This window comes from Patella vulgata, chromosome 7 (assembly GCF_932274485.2).
Source record: "Patella vulgata chromosome 7, xgPatVulg1.2, whole genome shotgun sequence".
Classification (NCBI taxonomy): domain Eukaryota; kingdom Metazoa; phylum Mollusca; class Gastropoda; family Patellidae; genus Patella; species Patella vulgata.
In genome coordinates, this window is record NC_065885.2 from 36601660 (window position 1) to 36623222 (window position 21563).

Consider the following 21563-nt stretch of genomic DNA (forward strand, 5'->3'; position numbering starts at 1 on the left):
TAGATCTCTTGGTATTATTTCTATGGGCTGAGATGTTTTTGTACTGTGTAGTAATCAGTGATATGTGATCACTTGGACTCGGCCATATTCTCTCCTCTGTGTTTATTCTGCTGTTTCCCAAATGTTAAACTAATGAAAGCGCATGTCTAAAGAACATCTGTAAGGCGGTGTTGGTGGATTCCATCAAACGATTTCAATACCAATGAGTATTAAAGCTCCATCAATCAGTAAATACCACGACGAAGGCATATGAGACGGAACCCCGGTAGCAGGTCAAGGGTGATTGGGTGTGAATGCATTATGGCGACCTTTTACATTTTAATTGCGTTCAACTGCAAGGCTTGCAATATAACATTTATATGTTGAAGCTCCGTGGGCGTATATGTAATGCATATTGCGAATACGACATTTTGCTGATTATCTAAATGATCTATTCTTCTTACTGTGCGTTCTTCATTATTTTACATGATTTCTAAATGCTAGACCAGGACTGTCACATGCTATAACAATGCATGTGTAATAAAAGTAATAGTTTCTCATTGGTAATGACGTCACAGATGTTTCCGGATTTAATTACCAGAGAGGATGCGAACTGTCTTTAGAGAAAACAATCTAATTAAAACACTGATCCTATTTCGTTTCGTTTTTTATAGTTCAAAATTTGATTTTACTTGTCTTTACTACACTAGGATCTGGAAGAGTTGTTATATTACCGGCGTTTTGGTTGAAGTGAGGGATAAGCCAATGAAACGGTCTGTTACGGTGACTTCTTGGCGTGCCATACTCGGAACTGTGGGTAACCCATTAGGAACGTCAACGCTAATTGATTAATCAATGTCTGACGTCATTGGGTCAAAAGCCGCTCGTACGACCCCTGACACAACCTTCGAGTACAACTTGTCAGATCTTCATGTAGTGTAGGCCATCGAAAGTATAAAAAAACGAAACGAAATATAGATCTGTATTTTAGGCTTCATAAATAATATTGGGGTTTTGGACCTCTGACTGTGTGCGCTGTTCGTCTAGAGAATGGTGTAATGCTGTTGCCATGATAGGAAAACAATAATACATCAAGGAATCAGCGCTCCATACAATATTCAAATAAAAATAAACCTTGTACGTAAATCCACGCATGATTACCGGATAGTAAAATAAATTGGCCTATCGGTAAAGCCGTGACAAATAAATGCACAGAGCCTTCGTTTACCTTCAACAGATTGACAATATCTTACTTTATTTTAAGCAACCCCTCAAAGTAGTGAATAAAATAAACCACACATTGCCCTGGAGTGAGTCTTGTCGTGCGAAATCTTATCTAGTTCTAAGTGTTAATGGGAAACAGCCTCTGTTACTTTCCGGATTAACTCTCCCGACTGCATGATGTCCGAATATCAGGGGCATGGTGACCGCTGATTTTGATTGAGCAACAAGAACCCGTGGGGGTACAAAACCCCAACTTTGCGATTACCTTACTCGTGAAGGGGCAGTTTTGCCTAAAGGACAACAAACACCGATGTGAATAATAGAAATAAGCCATTTATTAAAATGACAAATGCAGAATAATACTCATATAAACATCATTCATATAATACTCAATGATAAAAAGATTTGAAATCAAAGAGAAATTGTATGCAAAGCAAATGCAAAATAATAATCATATAAACAAACATTCAAATAATACTCAATGATCAAAACATTTGAAAAGATCGGTGTCTAAAAACAGCCACAATATTTACCCCACCCCGTTACCCTCGATATTTGTATATCGTTTATCTGCGGTAAAACATTTTGGGTTGTTAGGAAAATGTTACATGGAGAATCCCCTACGGGTCTTTTTTGATAGCAAAAATATCAACACAAGTCGATAAAGTAAAAAAAAAAACGAGGCTCTGCCGATTTTTTTTTACTTTATCGACGAGTGTTGATATTTTTTGATATCAAAAAAGACGAGTAGGAGATTTTATTTATCAGGTTCTCCTTTCTTGCATGCACAAATAAATAAATATAATTCTTTGCTATAGATTTCACTTTAACTGAACCTGATTACATTACGGCGTAGTGATACAACATTTTTTGACAGCAATTTAACCATTGCAAAGTCCTTTATATTGACCCAGTGTTTCCATGAAAGTCAATTAAATAAAAATAGTCCCCTTTTTAATAAGAAAGAAGATATTTTGAATAAAAAATGAACTGTTCTTTAAAAAAAAAATAGTTCCTTTTTGATTGACCAATCAAATTCATGTAAAGCGATATCTCCTAAGGAGATATCACACAAGCGACATCTACTGTAGAATGTATTATTGGGTGATAAAGTCGATTTATAGCCGCTGAGCAACACGATTAGAATCTGGCCATGAAGGTGGTATGTAAGTAGACCAAGTGCTTTCTCATCTGTAATAATGTTAGAAATGAAATGGGGTTTAGACGTCCTAGTTTCCAATTGTCAAGGGTGCTTTTACGAGCACGCCAACGTGTACATAGGACCTCGACTGTTCGTACCATCTGAACGATTCGATTTTGTTCCTTGCCAGGCCTTCCCCTCTATACCACTGACAAGGGTAAATTTCCCAGGAAAATCTTGAGATGCCCTCTAGGCCAGCATAGATGAGCCCCAGTTTTCGTCCAATCCGAACTAATATACTCGGGGTTTTCTTGCCAGGCCCTCCGGCCAAAATCTCACTCGAACCCTGGACCTCCTACTTAGTGAGCCGCGGGAAAAATACGTCTGTTACTTCGGTTAGGATATATACTATTCAAAAAAAGTAGGGGATATTTGATTTTTAAGTGTTATTAAAGTCACCTAATGAAACTGACGAAGAAACAAATGACAAAATGAAATGAAGTTCACATTCATCGATTTATTCCAAATCATCGTTAGACTAAGTAAGGCACAGACTGACCATTAAAAGGGTAAAATGATACCCGGGGTCAAACAGCAAAGTTACCACAGCATCACAACCAAGTCAGTAACGGGTAAATCCTCCTCTGTTTGCCAAACAAGCATTGATCCGACGTGGCATACTCCTAATGAGACCTCTAAGGTCATTTTGGTCCAGATTGTCCCATTCCTGTTGCAACGCAGCAGCAAGTTCTTGGACATTGGCAGGACGTTGTTGACGTTGACGTAACCTCTGTCCAAGCATGTCCCAGACATGCTCGATGGGGGAGAGGTCGGGACTCAGTGCTGGCCAAGGTAATGTGGTGATGTTCTGTTGTTGGAGGTAACCTGTAACGATCCTGGCCCTGTGACATCTTGCGTTGTCATCCTTGAAGATGAAACGGCGGCCATGACGTCGTGCGAACGGCATAACATGGACTGCCAAGATGTTGTCCCGGTAGTACTGGCCTGTAACACGCCCTGCAACAACATGTAAAGCCGTTCTTCCAGCAACAGTGATGCCTCCCCACACCATAACAGAACCACCCCCAAATCGATCATGTCTGATGACGTTAACGTCTTGGAAGCGCTCGTTTCAACGACGCCACACCCTCCTACGTCTGTCCAAAAAATCAACAGTGAACCTTGACTCATCTGAAAACATCACATTGCTCCAGCGTCGATTATCCCAGTGTTGACGATCCCTACACCAACGACGTCTTGCCTGAATGTGATGATCTCTCAAACAAGGGATCACGCGAGGACGTCGGGCGCGAAGGTGACCCCTATGCAGTCGATTCCGAATCGTCTGGCCACTCACTCTCACACCAGTGTCTGTTTGAAGACGAGCGCTGATCTGATTTGCTGTGATGACACGATTTCTCAAGGCCAAGGTACGGATAAATCGATCCTGGGCTTGAGTTGTCGCCCTTGGTCGACCTGAGCGTGGTCTGTCCTGTACAGATTGTGTATCACGGTATCTGGACCATAGCCTGCTTATGACAGACTGAGAAACATTCATCGTCCGCGCCACAACCGCCTGTGTTGTGCCGATCTGTAGCATGCCAAGGGCACGTAACCTTTCATTTTGGGTAAGCCGACGCATATCAAAATTTGTTTTCTGGTCACTAAAACAATTAAACTGATGTTTCCACCCTGGAATTCAATGCCACAATGACTGTAACATTCAAAGTCAGAGTCGTGCAAATCTTGGGTTGGACCCCCATGATGATCCCAAGCATCACCTGCATTCCATGCGGTAGCTATTGGTGCGTTTGGGCGTCACATGTAACTGGAAATGTTTCTTCTGTTAGGTTCTATAGTGACTTTTTTCGTAGTCATTTGCATATTTTAGTATTATGCCCCCAAAATCAAATATCCCCTACTTTTTTTTAATAGTATATATACGTAATTTGGAAGGCCGTGTGAATGAATATAAGTAATGTGGAATGCTGTGTGAATATAAGTAATATGGAATATCGTGTGAATATAAGTAATGTGGTATGTCGTGTGAATATTAGTAATGTGGGACATCGTGTGGATATAAGTAATGTAGACTGTCGTGTGAATATGACTAATGTAGAATGTCGTGTGGATACAAAGTGATGTGGAATATCGTGTGAATATAAGTTATGTGAATATAAGTAAGATGGAATGTCGTGTGAATATAAGTAATTTTAACACCTTTGTAATTATTTCTGTATCGCATAATCTTTAGGTGTAATCCAGATTCCTGCTCACTGCATATTGGTATTGGCATGTAAATAAATTAGAACAAATCTGATATTCTGTCACTCAGTCAAGTCTAAAATAATATGATAAACTGTTCCGTCTGTTATTCTAAGTGCAAGAAAATGCTTGGCAAGAAACAACAAATACACCAAGTTAATATTACACTGGAATGCAGTTACTGAATATATATCTAATTAACATTATCAGCAATTTGACTTACATAATCTTTTACTATCACTGTTTTAAAGAAAGTTAAAATAGATAGTCTCGAAAATAAACGAAAAGTCTTGTTCATAGATGAAGATTGTCAGCCACCACACCCACTAATAGCATATCCATCTGTGTTTTACATTAAAAGTTCAACCCGAAATCTGTCGAGAACTACTAAAAGGGAGATAACTCTGGGTTTGCTTTGACTAGTTCCATATCTTTTCTCAGATGAACAGAAGCATCTAGTAAATCTAGTTAAAACAATCCTGTGGTAATATTTGTGATTTTTCACATTAAGAAATTTGCAATGTGAAGATGCATTGACATCATAAAAATTCAACGTAAATTTAACGGCTGAAATCTCCTTTAAAACTATAATATACCCTGTTCAATTTAGCCTATAACATTAGTTTGTTTGAACAATAATTAAGTTTGTAATTGTGAGATTTTGTGCAGCGAATATGTTGAAGTAAATTGTTATGTCGTTTGGCAAGAGTAAAACTTTTATCTCCAAACTGTTTGAATTTAGATGATAGCATGCACTAATTGTTTTCATGCTGTGAACTCAAAATACGAGTTATATCTGGTATGTACAGTAATTGCTAGTTCTGAAAGATACAAGGTTACTGTGCTCTGTTGACACTGGTACGTCACACACACGATCTTGACCTCTATGCGCGCATGATCATCGTTTTTGACTATTTTGGCCCAAATATCCTCCCGCATATCCATTACACAGTGGCAACACAATTTTAAGTAATGCGAGCTATTTAAAAACAGATTTGAAGGAAGGCGAGGTTTTATCCGTAATGGATTTCTTTACAAATTTTACTCTTATTATGCGAGGGAGAATCCAAGGTACACACTGGTGTGCAAAACAAAATTAATATCATTTCATTGTATTTATGTTATTGTATTAATACTCCATAAAGCGGCGACACACGAATTTGTGTTAATCTCAGATAATCTTAGCCATGGTGTTCAGTTTGTAGAAATCCCGTCTATATTAGCCCTGTAGGAGCAAAACGTTTTGGGAAGTGGACATTGGAAAGGTCCCCCTTATGATTACCCTTGGACTGTTAAAGCTACTCTCAAGAGAACTATAAAGCATGCTCAAAGAAATGTTTTCGGTACAGGCGGGACAGGCCTAAATTTTAATGAACTAAAACTATTAAAGGCTCTAGCCATTTTCATGTTGTTCAGGTGTTGACATTGAAAAGATTAAAACCAGAAAACTCTTGTGTCATTTGTACATGATAATAAACAGGGGGATTACTTTATACTAACAACGGATTTTGAATTTCAAATGTAGTAGATCATTAAAATTTGCAGTCTTTAAAATTCAACATATAAATGAGGGAATAATGCGAAACTGTTCGTTCATTCGGTGGGATTTTTGTATATGATGTATTGAACAACCTCATGATATAATAAACAATAACCACGGCATGTGAAATGTTAACGACAGCAAAACCCAAGATGCTAGTCTGGTTAAAATTAATGTAGACTGGCTTTATGATACTGTATGATTTGGACTGGTTTATTCACGTTACCAGGTAATACATGCTAGTAAAAATGATACATTTTCCTTAGCAACGATAGCATTCTCTCAGTAATAGAAAATCACCCATACGGGTATAATTTGAACCAAATCTGGCCGAAAAATTCTTGATGGAGTAGGATCTTATTGACGAAACTTAAGGACTGTATGCAGTGTATAGTTTACAATAAAATGAGCATATATCTGCCGAAAGCAATCCATATTTTAATTCCTTTAGTCTTCTAATTATAAATCATGATAAAATATGACATGTAGTTGCAAACCTTTCTCGTATAGTGCAATAATGTGTGCACAATCAGTTATTATGTCAGAGTAAAGATTATCACCAGAGATTATCTATACATCAGTGGAACCATGTCGTCCTAGAACATTCAAATATATTTCATAAACCGTTGGACTTTTTTCTTCTGATACTTCATAGCCCAATTCTCTACTTCTACGTAACGCCCAAGTCAAGTCTTTATCATACTGTTCCGCTGCAGCAAGAATAGATAACAATCCTGAAATTTGATTGATATTATATTAGCTTATATTAGTGACATTACAAAAAGCGCGGTAAATATTCAAGGCAAAACAATCGGGTTATGTACAGTAAATTAAATTGTGCCAGAGTCTGTACAGACGAGGTCAGTGCCTGTGTTCGACGAACAATTTTTGGAGGTAGGTCTACGATGTGGTGGGTTTACCCCCCCTCCTCCATAAACGTCCCCAATTCCATTTGTTGACTCGTAATGGCATTTATCATCATCCAATCACGATTTTTAACAACACTTGTATCTTAAATGTGCAATCTGCGAACCAAGCAATTTATCTATAGATTAAAATATGCAGAGTTCAACTGGAGTGTATATAATCTTATATGCTTATTAGTACGGTATACATGAATTATTTTATCCCAAATTTTAAATTCTCTACGATAAATGATATAAATTGTTGTAAATATTCACTTCCAACTGACAGTACTGAAACCAACGAAATCAATTTAATTCAGCCACGATGTATGGATATCTATGACAACAACAACAACATCAAACCTACCAGCTCTTCTGGCCTTGATACAGTGAACTAAGACCGGTCCCTTTCTTCCCATTTCTAACAGACTATCTCGGTGACGTGCGTAGACTTCTGTAGTGATGGGTTTGTTTATAGCTAAGGAAGAAAACACGTATACAGAACTTACATCTAACTTTAACTGACATTCTGACCAAGGCGGTTTAACCAACATCATCAGCACTGATAAGGCCCTGCCTAGCACAAATCATGTCAACTTTGCAACCACCTTTGAATTTTGACCACAAGCTTTATTTAACCTAGTCTATATTATCTGACAACCGTCTATAATACAAGATAGGATATCAGTGTCAATTTTTGGAATCGAAAATGATGTTAAAAAATATCCAAACCATGACTATATTCATTGAGAGTATTGTGTAATGGTGTACTTAAACATACGTTGTGCAAGAGCAAAATCTGCCTATTGCAGGTCTTTCTTTGGGCCTGAAATGTTATATAAACTATTAGATATTTATTAACATGAAAAGACCTTAGTCAACTCTCGATACTATCTTATGTGTCGGATTTTCACTGGATTTGAATCCGATCTGCTGCTGAACGCTCATTGATGATTACATCCAAAAGTGGATAATCGAGACTATGGTTTTTATCCTACCGACTTTAGTAATGATGATCGAGGCAAGGCCTAAAATTCAATTGGTAATATCTCGGTTCAGAGTGGAGCAATTTTACATTATCTAGTTCGTAACTATTAGTGAGAACTGCCAGCTCTTTATCTAATCTTCCATAATGCCCCTTTAAAAGACTTCTATATTATATATGTAACGTTTACTAGCTGTACAGATAAAATATAGTACAATAAAGGAAATACAATAAAATAAAATGGCGTAATGGTAAGTGGACTTCACCAGGGCAATATTTCTGGCATTTCCGTTATTCGGTAGTATCTGGTATTTCGGAAAGAGTAGGAAAACTCTGCTTCACGCTCAATTCAGGCCATTTGCCAATGGACTCTATTCGTCGATCTGTCTACAGTCCATTGGATCAGAGCAGCAAATAATCAACTAAACATGCACTTAGTCAAACCTGGCTCAAACCTAAACTGGATCAATCAAGATACCGTTCATAATTGAATGCGTCGCGGGTTTGTGTTTGTGATGAAAAGATTTGATCAATGTGGACTTCAGGATGGAGATGAATTTATTTTCTACATATATTATTCTATACTTACCTACGGGTAAATGTAAATATTGGAATTTTCCATACTGCTTAAAATAATCCCTTTCTATTGTTTCGTTATAACCAACATCGTCTCCAAATTCGTCCTCATTACGGCTTTCATAGTTTTTATCAGAAGTTTTAGAAATATACAGATTTGATTTTAGGGGATCGATTCTCGTTTCCTTAAGCCTTTCCAGGTTTTGCCGAGGCTTATTTACTTCTGTGCCATAAGTTCCAGTGCCCTCCTTTATATTTAGCAGTGTCACCTCTTCTTGGCTTGGATTTTCACAAAAGGTGACCCCCGCTCTTAAATTAACGATAGAAGAAAATCCAGCTTCTTCGACGACCGAGAATGTTGGTTTGATCATTTGGCCAGCAGTAAACCAGTTTCTGTAAACCGGATAAGCCTGCCAGTACTTTATCCAAGACCTTGGTTCTGCATTTGGTGCTGATGGAATGTGAACTATTGGTTCTCCAGTGATTTCACTAACAATTTTTTTGTAGAAATCCGAGGTAAAATCCATACCCATGCTAGCCCCAATACGGTAGAATCTTTCACTGTTGAGGGGAGTTTCGAAATCTGAATTGACCTTTGTTTGCTTTGCAATATACATAAGTGTTACAAAGGCAGCAGCTCGACTTGTTTCCGAAAAAAGTAAGATTGGTTTCTTTAATCCTGTTAGAATATGTTCTAGTTCGTCTACAGCAGCCTTAGGATTCCAAGATTTCCGCTTCTCGGTGTCAAGAACTGTTTTAAATTGAAGATTACATAGCGAATTGATCATTTTTGAAGTTTCTTCTGTGCTTGGCAAAACGTCATCACCCAATCTTTTCTGAGATCCGTGTGTAAACAGTGAGACAATACTCTGGAATCCCCCCTCTTCTGCATATTTGATTTGTCGCGCTGTTAGCCTTCCTGCAACGTGGATATCGGGTGTGATTTCTTTGGCCCACCACAATTTAAATGGCGACTTAAGACCAGGTTCATTATGATGCTCTGCAAGGAATAACCAAGAAGTAAAATATAAATTCATCAACACACCAGCTGAACACCAACATGTTGTAAACTATGGTCACTCCAACATGGAACTGGGTATGTGCCTTTATGTGAATAGTATCTTAGATAGGGTCCAATAGGTGAATTATTCGTTTTCGAATTTGAATGATAGTTGTCCTCCCCATTGGTATAGTGAAAATGCGAAAAAAATAACGTGTGGACAATTTTAATGAAACTTTATCTCCAAGAGATCGCGAAGTATTTCGAACTTGAACTAGGTTTGTCAATATTTCTTAGTTAAACATTCAAGAGCTAAATCTGCCTATTGCAGGTCTTTGAAATGTTAACTAAATTATTAATTAGGCATTAATTAACTTATCCACACCATAATCAACTCTCAATGCCATCGTTAGCCTCCGATATTTAGTGGATTTGAATACATTTTGTGATGGACAATTTAACGTAAAAATGGATAACCTAGACTTTGTTTATTATCGTACCAATCGAGGCTAGCCTAAAATTGAATCGCTAATATCTTGGTTCAGAGTGAAGCAATTTGATTGAAAACATTTTCTGTTATCATTACCTATTTTTAAATTATTATAGCGAGAACTGTCAGGTCGATTTCCTCCCACTGCTACATATGGCTACGCGCAAAGCAAATTATTGAAATAAAATTGAATCAAATATTATTCCTGAAATGACCTAGTTTGTGTGTGGGGGAGGGGGAGGGGGTGTCTCAAAAAAGAACAATAACCTTTAATTACCTAGGGTATCTGTTGGTCTGTTGTAATTAGAACTACGGCTAAAACATCGCCTGGAACACGTACTGTAGCTAATTACATATAAACTTTTTCTGGTATTGCAGATCATGCCAGCTAAACTTTCCAACGATCTTATGGCTCTTCGATTAAACATTTTCTAATATGGATGACTACGAATTATGTAATTGTAATTCACCGGAAAACATCAGTTCGAACTATAAAAATCAATATTCACTTATGATCCGTGCACGGTGGTTAGAATACAATAGATACAATTTTATATCATCGTCCATATACTTATGCATGTAAACTGTATTATTGCAGTACAAATTTATACTATTACGTGCTAACATGCCCGTATCCGATGCACTTTACAATGCAAAGCATAGGCCAGATAATGGCCAATGTATTGTATACAGATTTAAAAATAGCTGTGAGTAACCTATATCCATTCACATATCTGCAGAATCATTTTTATTTATACAGGGTTAAATTTAGGCCTAGTTATCTAGTTGAAGTTAAAATGTTTAAAGGTCTTACATCGATCTGCTTAATTCAAGGAAAGTTAAATGTTGTCAACAAAATATTTCTGTTATTTTAAGATTACAGTTTCTGGGCTTCAAATTATTAACCAGACAAACAGTTACTGCTCCAAGGTAATCTTCGTACTTCGTACAACTGTCTGAACCGTCGTAAATTTTAAACGAATTTCTTCGATTACGAACCAATCTGATTAAAATATTTCGTTTCGTTTTTTTATACTTTCGATGGCCTACACTACATGAAGATCTGACAAGTTATAGCGATAGGTCACGTCAGGGGTCAAAAGACCGACTTATAACCCTATGATGTCAGACATTTGATTAACGAATCAGCATTGATGTTACTAGTGGATTACCCACAGTTCCGTGCAAAACACGCCTAAAGCTCGCCGTGACAGACCGTTTCATTGGCTTATCCCTGACACCATTCACGAGTTAAATAACAACTCTCCCAGATCCAAGTGTAGTAAAGACAAGTAAAACGAAATTTTGAACTATAAAAACGAAACGAAATAGGATCTGTTTTAACCGGATTGATTACAAACAAACTACTTAACTTTGGTTATTATAAAGTTAACTGTTGGTTTGAAATCAAATCCCGATAAATAAAATCCATTGCACGATTAAATATACCAACGAATAAAAAAGTTCTCTCTTGAAAATTTTGACGTATCTACTTATATTTTCGACTGAGTGCAAAACAACATTGCTTTCGTCACGTGTTGGGCGAAACCAAAAAAAAAAACTATTATGGGAGTGGTTTAATTTTGACAGAGTTAATCCATAGGGTTTCCACGATTTCAAATTATCTGCACTGGCATTGATTATAGCTATAGTCTACGAACCAATCAAAAAATAGTTTACAAACCTGTCGTGTCGCCACCGTTTTTATAAGGGTAGATAACCATATTCAAGTCCAGATACTGAATGCTTCATGTAAGTAATGTATATATTTCTAATTCATTTATATTTAATTGTATTATCAAAATCTGTAGTATGTTTCGCTGATTTCAAAAATGTATAACATATATATGTTTGACTTTTGTTATTATTATTACCATTCGTTCTTTGTTTGAAATGTTTCATTCTGTTATGTTTATTATTATTGAACTTATACTTGGCAATTTGATTCACCTCGGTGGAAGCGGACGTTAAATAAAGCTATTTCAGACATTCACAATAACTTGTCTACGATATCATGTGAACCTAAAATACCACGAACGAACGATTGTCAATAAAATTCTTGAAACTACAAAAACGCACGGTTTTCAGTAATATAATATACCCTTCAAAAAAGTAGGGGATATTGAAATGCAAATACCTATGCAGGTTGCGATAGGATAAATTGTCATGGACATTTGACATGCTTTGAGAGTATGTTCACAGATGAAGAACCTATCGCCCCAACAGAACCACTGAGCTGCACATGCGACGCGCAATAGCGCCATACACGTGGGAGAGGTTTATTGTCCTTTTTGACACTTCAAGGAAGAGTTGATGAAAACTGCCGCGTGCTGCTTTCCTATCGGTTTTTGGATACGATTTACTGTTTAGCGTATCTTTGCTTTAGTGTGTTACGATTAATTTGATCGGGAGGCGTGTTCGTCGACGTCAACGTCAACCGACAACACTGCAAGAATTGGCCGTGGCACTGCAAAAGGAGTGGGCCAGATTGCCCCAAATCGTTATTGGATGGTTGATTGGGAGCATGCAACGACGAATTGCTGAATGTCTGAGGATTGGTGGAGCAATAACTCATGTAGTTAGACAAAAATTAAAAACGTCCATTTTCACTTTTGACAGTGTATCTCTTTGCCGTCAGATAAGCCGCCCATATGAACTGTTTATGTTGATGTGTAGGCAATTGGCCTGTTATTAACATACACTGGTTACCTCTAATAAAAACAGCAGTGCATTTCCGCAGTTTTGTATTGTTTCTGAATATCCATACTTTTTTCAAGAGTATATTATATTTGTATAATTTGAACTTCTCTCATGTAGGCTAACTCCTAGCCTTGTCCGTTGAGAGTTACTTCCCTTTGCCAACTTCCTTTGCAATTAACGACTTATGAGATTAACCCAGGGGGTTAGTGGAGTAGAGAGAGAGAGAGAGAAATGTGGTTTAACGTCCACTCGACACAAACTAGGTCATTTCGGGACTACATATATGGTTAAATTTTATTTCCATAATTCGCTTGCGCGTAGGGGTCTTTAGCGGTGGGAGGAAACCGGAGGACCCGGAGAAAACCCACGAGGTTGGACAGGCGACCCTACTCCTTGTCACGTACAACCGGGGAATCGAAACCCCGCCAGTTGACTTAGTGGAGTAGAACGGAATGAAACCACTGGGGTTACCGAGGATGGTCAGAAGTTTGTGGGAATTCACAATCTGATTAAAATACAGATCTATATACATGCATTTCATTTCGTCTTTTTATACTTTTGATGGCCTACACTACACGAAGATCTGACTGGTTGTACTGGAAGGTCGCGTCAGGGATCGTACGAACGGCTTTTGACTCTATGACGTCAGACATTAGTTAATCAATGAGCGTTGACGTTTCTAGTGGTTTAGCCACAGTTCCGTGCATCGCACGCCTAGAACTCGCCGTAACAGACCGTTTCACTGGCTAATCCCTCACTTCAACCAGAACGCCGGTAATATACCAACTCTTCCAGATATTATATATTGTAGTATAGACAAGTAAAACGAAATTTTGACCTATAAAAATCGAAACGAATTAGGATCTGTGTTTTAATCAGATTGTGGGAATTCAATTTTTCAAGAGATAACTTTTTTTTTTGTTGGGATATTAATTGTGCAATGGACTTTATTCAAGGGGAGTTGACTTCATATACACAAGTAGGTTTATAATAACAAATCTTACGTAGTTTGTTCGTAATCGAACAAACCCGTTTAAAATTTACGACGGTTCAGACAATAGTTTTAAATCTATTATATACTCCCTTGAACCATGTACACTAACCGAAACAATGACCGGCACCTACATAACAACATTTATTGTTTAATTGCCCCACTCCTCGGACAGTGAAAGAAATGAAATGAAATGAAATGGGGTTTAACGTCCTACTTGGCTAATGAAGACTGGCATACGCCATGCAATGTGCTCTGAATGAAATTTCGCCCGGACAGCGGTGCCACGGCCAACTCTTACTTGCATATCGAATTCCAACTCTGAAGGGTTCCTTTAAGTGCACGCCAATGTTTACATAGACCTCGGTTTTTCGTCCCACCCGAATGACTATACGTCGTCCCTTGCCACAACCCCCGTCCTACACCACTGAGTGACATGGGGGAACATGGGACCTCCAGGTCATTATTAATCACTAATTGGTCGGGGTTTTATGCCATTGATTCAGTTAAGGGTGACAATGTGGTGCAACGCAGATAGCGATAACTTCTGCCTTCAGTATTACATGGTCAAGAACAGATACAAAGGTCTTTCCACCCCAAGGAGCTTTTCGGCCATGTTACTATATTATACTCATTGTAAGACATGCTCATATTTTGTAACTTAAATCTTGCAAACTTGTAATATGATCTAGACGTATCAGCCCAAATTCTTAGATCATGGTGTACAATTGGATTTACATAGAATTGACATCGTCCTTCGTGTTTTTTCAGATTCGTGCAATGCAACGGAATATGTTGTGATAAAGTCAGAAATGGGAGCTCAATATCCAAACACAAATGTTCAGATTTGAAAATTTTAGTCATGTGGCATACAATTTATGAACCCTGGTGTAATGCTAAAGCCCATTTTTCGCTAGCTATACTACTGGCCCATCAGTAGCTCTGTCCATGAATCTAGCAACGGTTGCTTGCTTCGCTGGCTGTAATAACCACCCTGAATCCGACCCTGCAATAGAACTTTGAGACAATGTACATGTACATGAATAATATGTTCATTCGAGGTGGGAGTACAGTGAAAAGTACATTTATATGGAACTTCATGATTAATCGACGGTGTAACCACTGCATGCTTAAATAATTGTTTTGTTGTCCATTGCCCGTCTTGTAACATCTTATATGTGCATTATAATTCCGTCCCCTTCATAATCTATGCCTGACATTACATCTCATTTAATGATTTGAAATATGCCCGATGTCAATGTAGTACAACTTCGAAAATACAGGAAACGTAATATTCGTCGGTAACTGTCATTTTCGTTAACATAAGCACCACCCGCTCCCTACCCAAATTTACTCGAGCAGACTCCCTTATTAAAGTTTAATTTTGTATGCCTGTCGGCCTACGTATTGATCTCTAGTTTGTAAAACAGGGTTCGATTGGTTGGGCACTGTGACTATTTCCGCATTGACTCAAAATTATTACTTGATGACTGACCCATGTTAAGACCGTTTATGAACAGGGTTGTGTATAGCACAGTTTTACGATTCTTTCAAAATTTTAACAGTTGCCACGGATGAAAGCCAGGATACGGAAATATCCATATCCATGTATATTTGTGGATTGGACATGTCTCTGTGGACATTGCTACAGCGTATCTATCTATATCCTAATATTTGTGACTGTCGTTTGTCTGTCTGTCTGTTCGAGGTTGGCGGCTACACTAGGTCTGCCCCGAGTCTGAAATTTGGGGTATAGGGGTAGCTCGGACCGGGGAGTAACATAGGCCAGGTGGCGTTAGTCTACCACTTCCGGTTTCGGAGTTATGGCCCCCGAGCGAAGCGGGGTTGACGGCTACACTAGGTCTGCCCCGAGTCTGAAATTTGGGGTATAGGGGTAGCTCCGACCGGGGAGTAACATAGGCCAGGTGGCGTTAGTCTACCACTTCCGGTTTCGGAGGTATGATCCCCGAGCCGGGTATCCTGCTAGTATGATATATTTAAAGAATTAGATATTTGGAAATACAAATAGACCATACACAAAATAAGTAAATTTATGCTCTGTCTAGAAATCTGACACTACGTCTCGTTTGAAGATGTTCACGAGGCCATACTATTGTTGTAATTGTATAGATACTAAACTTATCATTTATTGATAAATGTAAGTGATTAAAATATAGTATCGTCAATTTTCTAATTTACGTTTCGTAAATCTTCTATTTTCAGAGGATGGCTAGGGAACTTCGTCGAAACATTAAAGTTATAAACAGTCATGTTTTAAATCCACGGCTATGAGTTCTTGTCAACTTCGAAACTGCAACTGAAATAGTTATTTGAATATTCCTTGAACCTAATCCCTGTCACCGTCGGAGCAATCTGTACCAAGAACCCCAACAAACGTTTCATAAACAACTGGGTTTGTCTCCTCTGATACACCATATCCCAACTCACGACTCCTACGTAACGCCCAGGCTAAATCTTTGTTATGCTGCTGGGCAGCAGCAAGGATGGTCAAGAATCCTGCAATAGGAGAAAATATAGGTAAAACGAATATGAGATCGTTTTAAATTGATATATACATGGGTACTGATATAAGATATTGTGTTTACTTATTCACAAAGATATTCATAGTCCAGGTCAACTTGATGAACAAATGAGATGGGGTTTAACGTCCTACTACAAAAATCATGAACATCATGCTTGTATGAACAATGTATGAATATTAATAGCGTTTAGAGGGGGTGGGGGGGGGGGAATTTGTAAGATTAATTTTGTGTTGGACCTAATTTGTGCTTAAAATAACCCCTTGATGATTACATATCGAACTAACATTTGACTACAAGTGTTTAACGTTGCTGTAGTCATCAATGGTGTTACCGAGCCATAGTATTCCTCGATAGTAAAAAAGTACAATAGTCATATAAATTACACCTACCAGCTCTTCTAGCCTTGGCGCAATGAACCAACACCGGTCCCTTACTTCCCAGTTCCAATAACCTATCGCGGTAAGTTTCATAGACTTCTTTAGTGAACGGTGCAGCTGAAACTGGAGAAGGCAGGATATAAGGTTAATTACATTCAACCAAAGTACTATTGCAATTATATATTGTCTATTAAAAATTACTACCACGTTAAAAGACGCGGCACTAAGTAGTTGGTCGGTTGTGCCAGCTTGTCTAAAACACCCGATACCACTTCTAATTTGATGAGTTCACATAATTAATCGTGATACTTTAATATTTAACATTGAATAACATGAAATGGGGTTTATAGTCCTAATTCTTTGCACCAATGAAGACAGGCATACCCACCCCCCCTCCCCGCCCTGCACCACTGACAAGAGAAAGCACGCTGATTAAAAACCCGGGGAACTATATCGACCAGCACAGAGATCAAATCACGGGGGGGGGGGGGGGTGGATGGCCGAATGGTTAGAGCGTGCGCGTTCTATCATAAGGTCTGTCATTGATTAACTAGCGTGGTTTCGGTTCTCCAGTTGTACGTGACAAGGAGTAGGGTCGCATGTACAATCCCGTGGGTTTTCTATTTGTCTTCCCACAGCTGAAGACCCCTATGTTAGTCGAAATGACCTAGTTTGTGTCGAGTGGACGTCTCTCTCTCTCTCTCTCTCTCTCTCTCTCGTTTAGGCCTACATATTCCCATTTTAATTCTATACTAACCTATAGGTAAATGCAAATATTGCAATTTTCCATATTCCATGAAATAGTCTCTTTCTTTTTCTTCATTATAACCGATATCATCTCCAAAATCATTTTCATTTCGACTTTCATAGTTTCTGTCAGAATTTTCAGAAACATAACGTTTTGGTTTTAGTGGATCTATTCGTGTATCTTCAAGCCTGTCTTTGGATTGTCTGAGTTTCTTTACTTCCTTGCCGTATGTGCCTGTATTTTCCCGAATGTTGACCAGAGTCACCTCCTCTTGATTCGGATTTCCGTTATACGTTTTTCCCGATCTCACATTAACTACAGCAGGAAAACCAGCAGATTCCACGGATGGAAAAACAGGTTTGGTTATTTGACCTGCTGTAAACCAATTTTTGTAGACCGGATGAGCTAACCAATACTCGATCCATGATTTTGGCTCAATATTAGGAACCGGTGGCTTTTCAAGTTTGGGTTCTCCAGTTACTTCGCTAACAATTTGTTTGTAATAATCGGACGTAAAATCCATGCCCATTGTGGCTGTTATCCTAAATAATCTCGCACTGTTAATCCTGGCTTCGAAATCAGGATCCTCCTTTGTTTTTTTGGCTAAATATAGCAGAACAACAAACGCAGCCGAGCAACTTTTCTGGGAAAACAGGAGTACCGGTTTGTTTAATGTTGGTAACATTTGTTCTAATTTATCTACAGCCTCTTTGGGAGACCAATTTTCATGTTGCTCTGTATCAAAAATTGCTTTAAATTGGAGATTACTAGTTGTCTTGATCATTTCAAAAATTTCTGCAGTGGTTGGTAAAATATCGTTACCAAATTTACCCTGGGAATTGTACGAAAACAGCGAAACGACACTCCGAAATCCCCCATCCTCTGCGTATTTAATTTGTCGAGACGTTAATCTGCCAGCAATATGAATATCTGGAGTGATCTCTTTAGCCCACCATAGTTTATTTGGAGATTTCAGCCCAGGTGCTTGGTTTCGTCCCGGAAACAATGCTTCGGACATTGTTTATTTATTTCTAAGACACGAGGCAGGGTTCTTCACTTTGAATAGCGTTAATATCACTTGATAAATGGCATGAATTAAGATCAGCTTTCAGTTTAAACAGCAGTATCTAAATGTCACGAATATATAGGGCACGAAGCTCCAATTCACAACCGCGTGCGATTAACCTTGACAGTGCAGAAGCTATTTAAATGCAAATGTTACGCCAGATTGTAATATAGTAGGCTACATACGTCTCAAGTCTGTTTTTATGTCCAATATATTTTACTCGTTATATGCTTCCAATAACCAGTTATTGGTGTAGCTCTTGTTCACATCGACCAGCCTGTATTAAACTGTTGTCGCCTTATCTAAGTAGGTTATAGTATATCTGCAATAAAAATGTAGCGTAACATGATAAATCACCAGTAAGAAAAGCTGACAAACCACTCACTTGGTTATGAATATTATATATAGTTACTTAACTCAAATCCTGGTCTTCAGTATTTTATTTAGCGAATTCGCGACTTGGGTCCTACTGAATGGTTAGATTTGGACTTTTACGAGCATTCCTTAGACCCCTTATAAAACATTAACATATTTGTTTTGTCTCAAGTTGAGTATGGATTCTAATTCGAACAACGCCAATGTAACTAATAGTCAAATCAAGTCAAATTAAAAATGTCTTGAAACAGTGAAGATCCCAGAGTTGCTGATGTACCTTTAACTTCCGCCTGCAGCCTGGGTAGGCCTATAGGTTTATTTTAAAGACTCCGATGTAAGCGTGGTTAATACTGTACCTGAATTAGTAAACACATCCAGATACAAACTAAACGTGACGTTATTCCTATAAACGGTAATGCTTACTTTATTCTCACAATCATTAATATTTTTTGTTATGTCAAACACATACCACTTTACAAAAAAGAATTAAAAATGTGTTTGTTCCAGTGCAATCGATAAAAAATCCTGTCATATTAGATAACGATATTGTCTGAACATGTTGTAATATACTGTTCTGCCAATATCATACATCTGACGCGTATCTGATGGCGAAATAGGGCGAATGGTATTCCTGTGATGCCACTGTGTTTCCATTTGACGTCGTGCATCTTTATTATCCGGGTCAATGGTCATCACCGTTGCCAGGAAAGTCGATGAGCATGATGTATACTATAGTATACTGCCCACGGGCGCAAGAATTAGTGCATGGTTTCGAGTGTCTACAGATCCATCGCCTCGAAAAGGTTTACACCGCGAAGAAAAAATCATATCACGAAGAAAAAGTTTACACCGCGGAGAAAAAGTTTACACCGCGGTGAAAACGCTTACCTCTGTATACCGCGGAGAAAATGTTTATACCGCGGAGAAAGGTTTACTCCGGGGAGAAAACTTTATATCGCGGAGAAAGGGTTAACACCGCGGAGAAAACGTTATACTGCGGAGAAAGGGTTTACAGTTTTCACTGCGATTTCTTATGGAAGGTAAAATACAAGAAAAGGGTATATATTAACGTATGGCACCAAAAGGCCACCGTGGATATCTGTTTTCCAGTTTTTGCGCCTATGAGCTCATTTCGGCAACTTGGTAACTTTATTGAAATTTTAAAAATAGTTTTAGCAACAGGGCCGATGGGTGGAACAAAAAGTCATAAAAAATGTAGGACAGCTTCTGGCCTATAACTAAGTAAGATAACTACAACAAACTTCGATGTTCGCTTCAACAAATACAATCAAATTTTAATGTATCATACGTAGGGATGGCTCCAGCAATGGGATCCATCGTGTAAAATGCCGAACGACGTCATCAGTCCGCAGCGGAGTAACCCGAATTCTATTACGAAAATCGTGGACAGAAATATGCATACCCGCGTGATTCTTCTTTTCTGAAATAAAAATGAAATGTCCTACTGTTATGTTCCTATACTGAGCTAATGAATACGGGAATACGCCATACAGTGTGCTGTGAGTGAAATTTTGCCCGGCGCTATGACCTACTCTTATATCGAATTCCAACTGTCAAGGGTCTTTTACGTGCACGCTAATGTATACACGGGACCTCGGTTTTTCATCCCATGCGTACGACAAGACAGCCGTCCTTGTCCAGCCCTCACCACTGACAAGGGGAAACCACGTCGGAAAATCCCAATGAACTTTCTCGGCCAATGCAGGGATTGAACACGCGACCTCCAGGCTTGAGAGCCAACGCCTTACCCACCGTGGCTCCTTCTTTTCTAGTCGTTGAACCCTTCTTTCAAAATCAGTAATTTACTGTCCCCAATACGCAGCCGTTTTGAAGGGGTGAAAAAATATCGCCATTCCCTACCCTATGGGCTGTTGTTGAAAAGTAGTGTCCAGAATTTGAAATAGGTCGCTGTGCGACAATGGATACTCACCATGTGGGGCCAAGCCACACTGATCAGCAGTGAATATTCGCTAGTACCTCTGTAAAACTGATTGGGATCAGGCGTCCAGTCACTAAATCAACGCGATACAAATTATAGTCTGCAATATAGGTTAAATTAACAAAGTCAAATGAAAATAAACGAACATATTCTTATATTTATTGACATTCTAACATTAACTACACATTATACGTTAACGCGGGACTTGAAATCAATACCGGCAATGTTTCTGCTTCGTGAACGAGCACACGTGTTGTCCATAGTTTATAGTAAAATGTATATTATTAAATACATATACAGCTTTATAATCGGCAATCACGGTACTGTATAAAGTCTCTGGGTGTCATTTACGAGATGCAGGGGCGGATCCAGGAATTTTATGCAGGAGGGGTTTGCTAGCTCCTGTTCAGGAAATTTGACAGTTGACAATGCATGACATCTTCGTCTCCAAAACACGTTAGCATCACACTATGCTTTTTAACGCCAGTTTTTGTAATGAATTAATAGGATCACATTGTGATTGAATTTTATTGATGCAAAGCATTAATTGTGATATGACATCTATATCATTATCTAGGCTTTCAATGTCCATCCTATCCCATCATCTGATGATAAAGGATAAAGCACACGTTACACTTTATGTAGCTGAGCAGGGGGTGGAGGGATTGCCGATTATAAAGCTGTATATTTAATAATAT

At 38.4% G+C, this 21563-nt stretch overlaps 2 protein-coding genes across 3 annotated transcripts; both read right to left on the bottom strand.

Moving 5' to 3' along the window:
• Positions 1–6348: 6348 nt before the first annotated feature.
• On the bottom strand, positions 6349–10731 carry LOC126826863 (uncharacterized). Its single transcript, XM_050555960.2, has 4 exons — positions 10383–10731; positions 8629–9615; positions 7422–7532; positions 6349–6883 (listed from the first exon to the last, which is right to left on the bottom strand). The coding sequence occupies exons 1-4, from the start codon at positions 10531–10533 to the stop codon at positions 6720–6722; spliced, it is 1413 nt and encodes a 470-aa protein (XP_050411917.2). The 5' UTR covers positions 10534–10731; the 3' UTR covers positions 6349–6719.
• A 5109-nt stretch (positions 10732–15840) lies between these two features.
• Positions 15841–21032, bottom strand: LOC126826864 (uncharacterized). Of its 2 annotated transcripts, XM_050555963.2 has the most exons (5): positions 20857–21032; positions 20329–20346; positions 17474–18852; positions 16729–16839; positions 15841–16313 (listed from the first exon to the last, which is right to left on the bottom strand). In XM_050555963.2, exons 3-5 carry the CDS (start codon positions 18480–18482, stop codon positions 16144–16146), a joined length of 1290 nt encoding a protein of 429 aa, XP_050411920.2. In that variant the 5' UTR covers positions 18483–18852; positions 20329–20346; positions 20857–21032; the 3' UTR covers positions 15841–16143. The 2 variants fall into 2 exon arrangements, with proteins under 2 accessions (XP_050411920.2, XP_050411918.2); XM_050555961.2 differs by lacking the exon at positions 20329–20346.
• Positions 21033–21563: the final 531 nt, after the last annotated feature.

Excerpts from the sequence above, each read along its gene's own strand:
- LOC126826863 (XM_050555960.2), bottom strand. The coding sequence starts at position 10,533 with ATGTTTAATCGAAGAGCCATAAGATCGTTGGAAAGTTTAGCTGGCATG. Across the intron at positions 7,533-8,628 it reads ATATTTACATTTACCCGTAG|CTATAAACAAACCCATCACT; the intron begins GTAAGTATAGAA and ends TTTCTTCCTTAG. Across the intron at positions 6,884-7,421 it reads TATCAAGGCCAGAAGAGCTG|GATTGTTATCTATTCTTGCT; the intron begins GTAGGTTTGATG and ends ATCAAATTTCAG.
- LOC126826864 (XM_050555961.2), bottom strand. The coding sequence starts at position 18,482 with ATGTCCGAAGCATTGTTTCCGGGACGAAACCAAGCACCTGGGCTGAAA. Across the intron at positions 16,840-17,473 it reads ATATTTGCATTTACCTATAG|TTTCAGCTGCACCGTTCACT; the intron begins GTTAGTATAGAA and ends TGCCTTCTCCAG. Across the intron at positions 16,314-16,728 it reads CGCCAAGGCTAGAAGAGCTG|GATTCTTGACCATCCTTGCT; the intron begins GTAGGTGTAATT and ends CTCCTATTGCAG.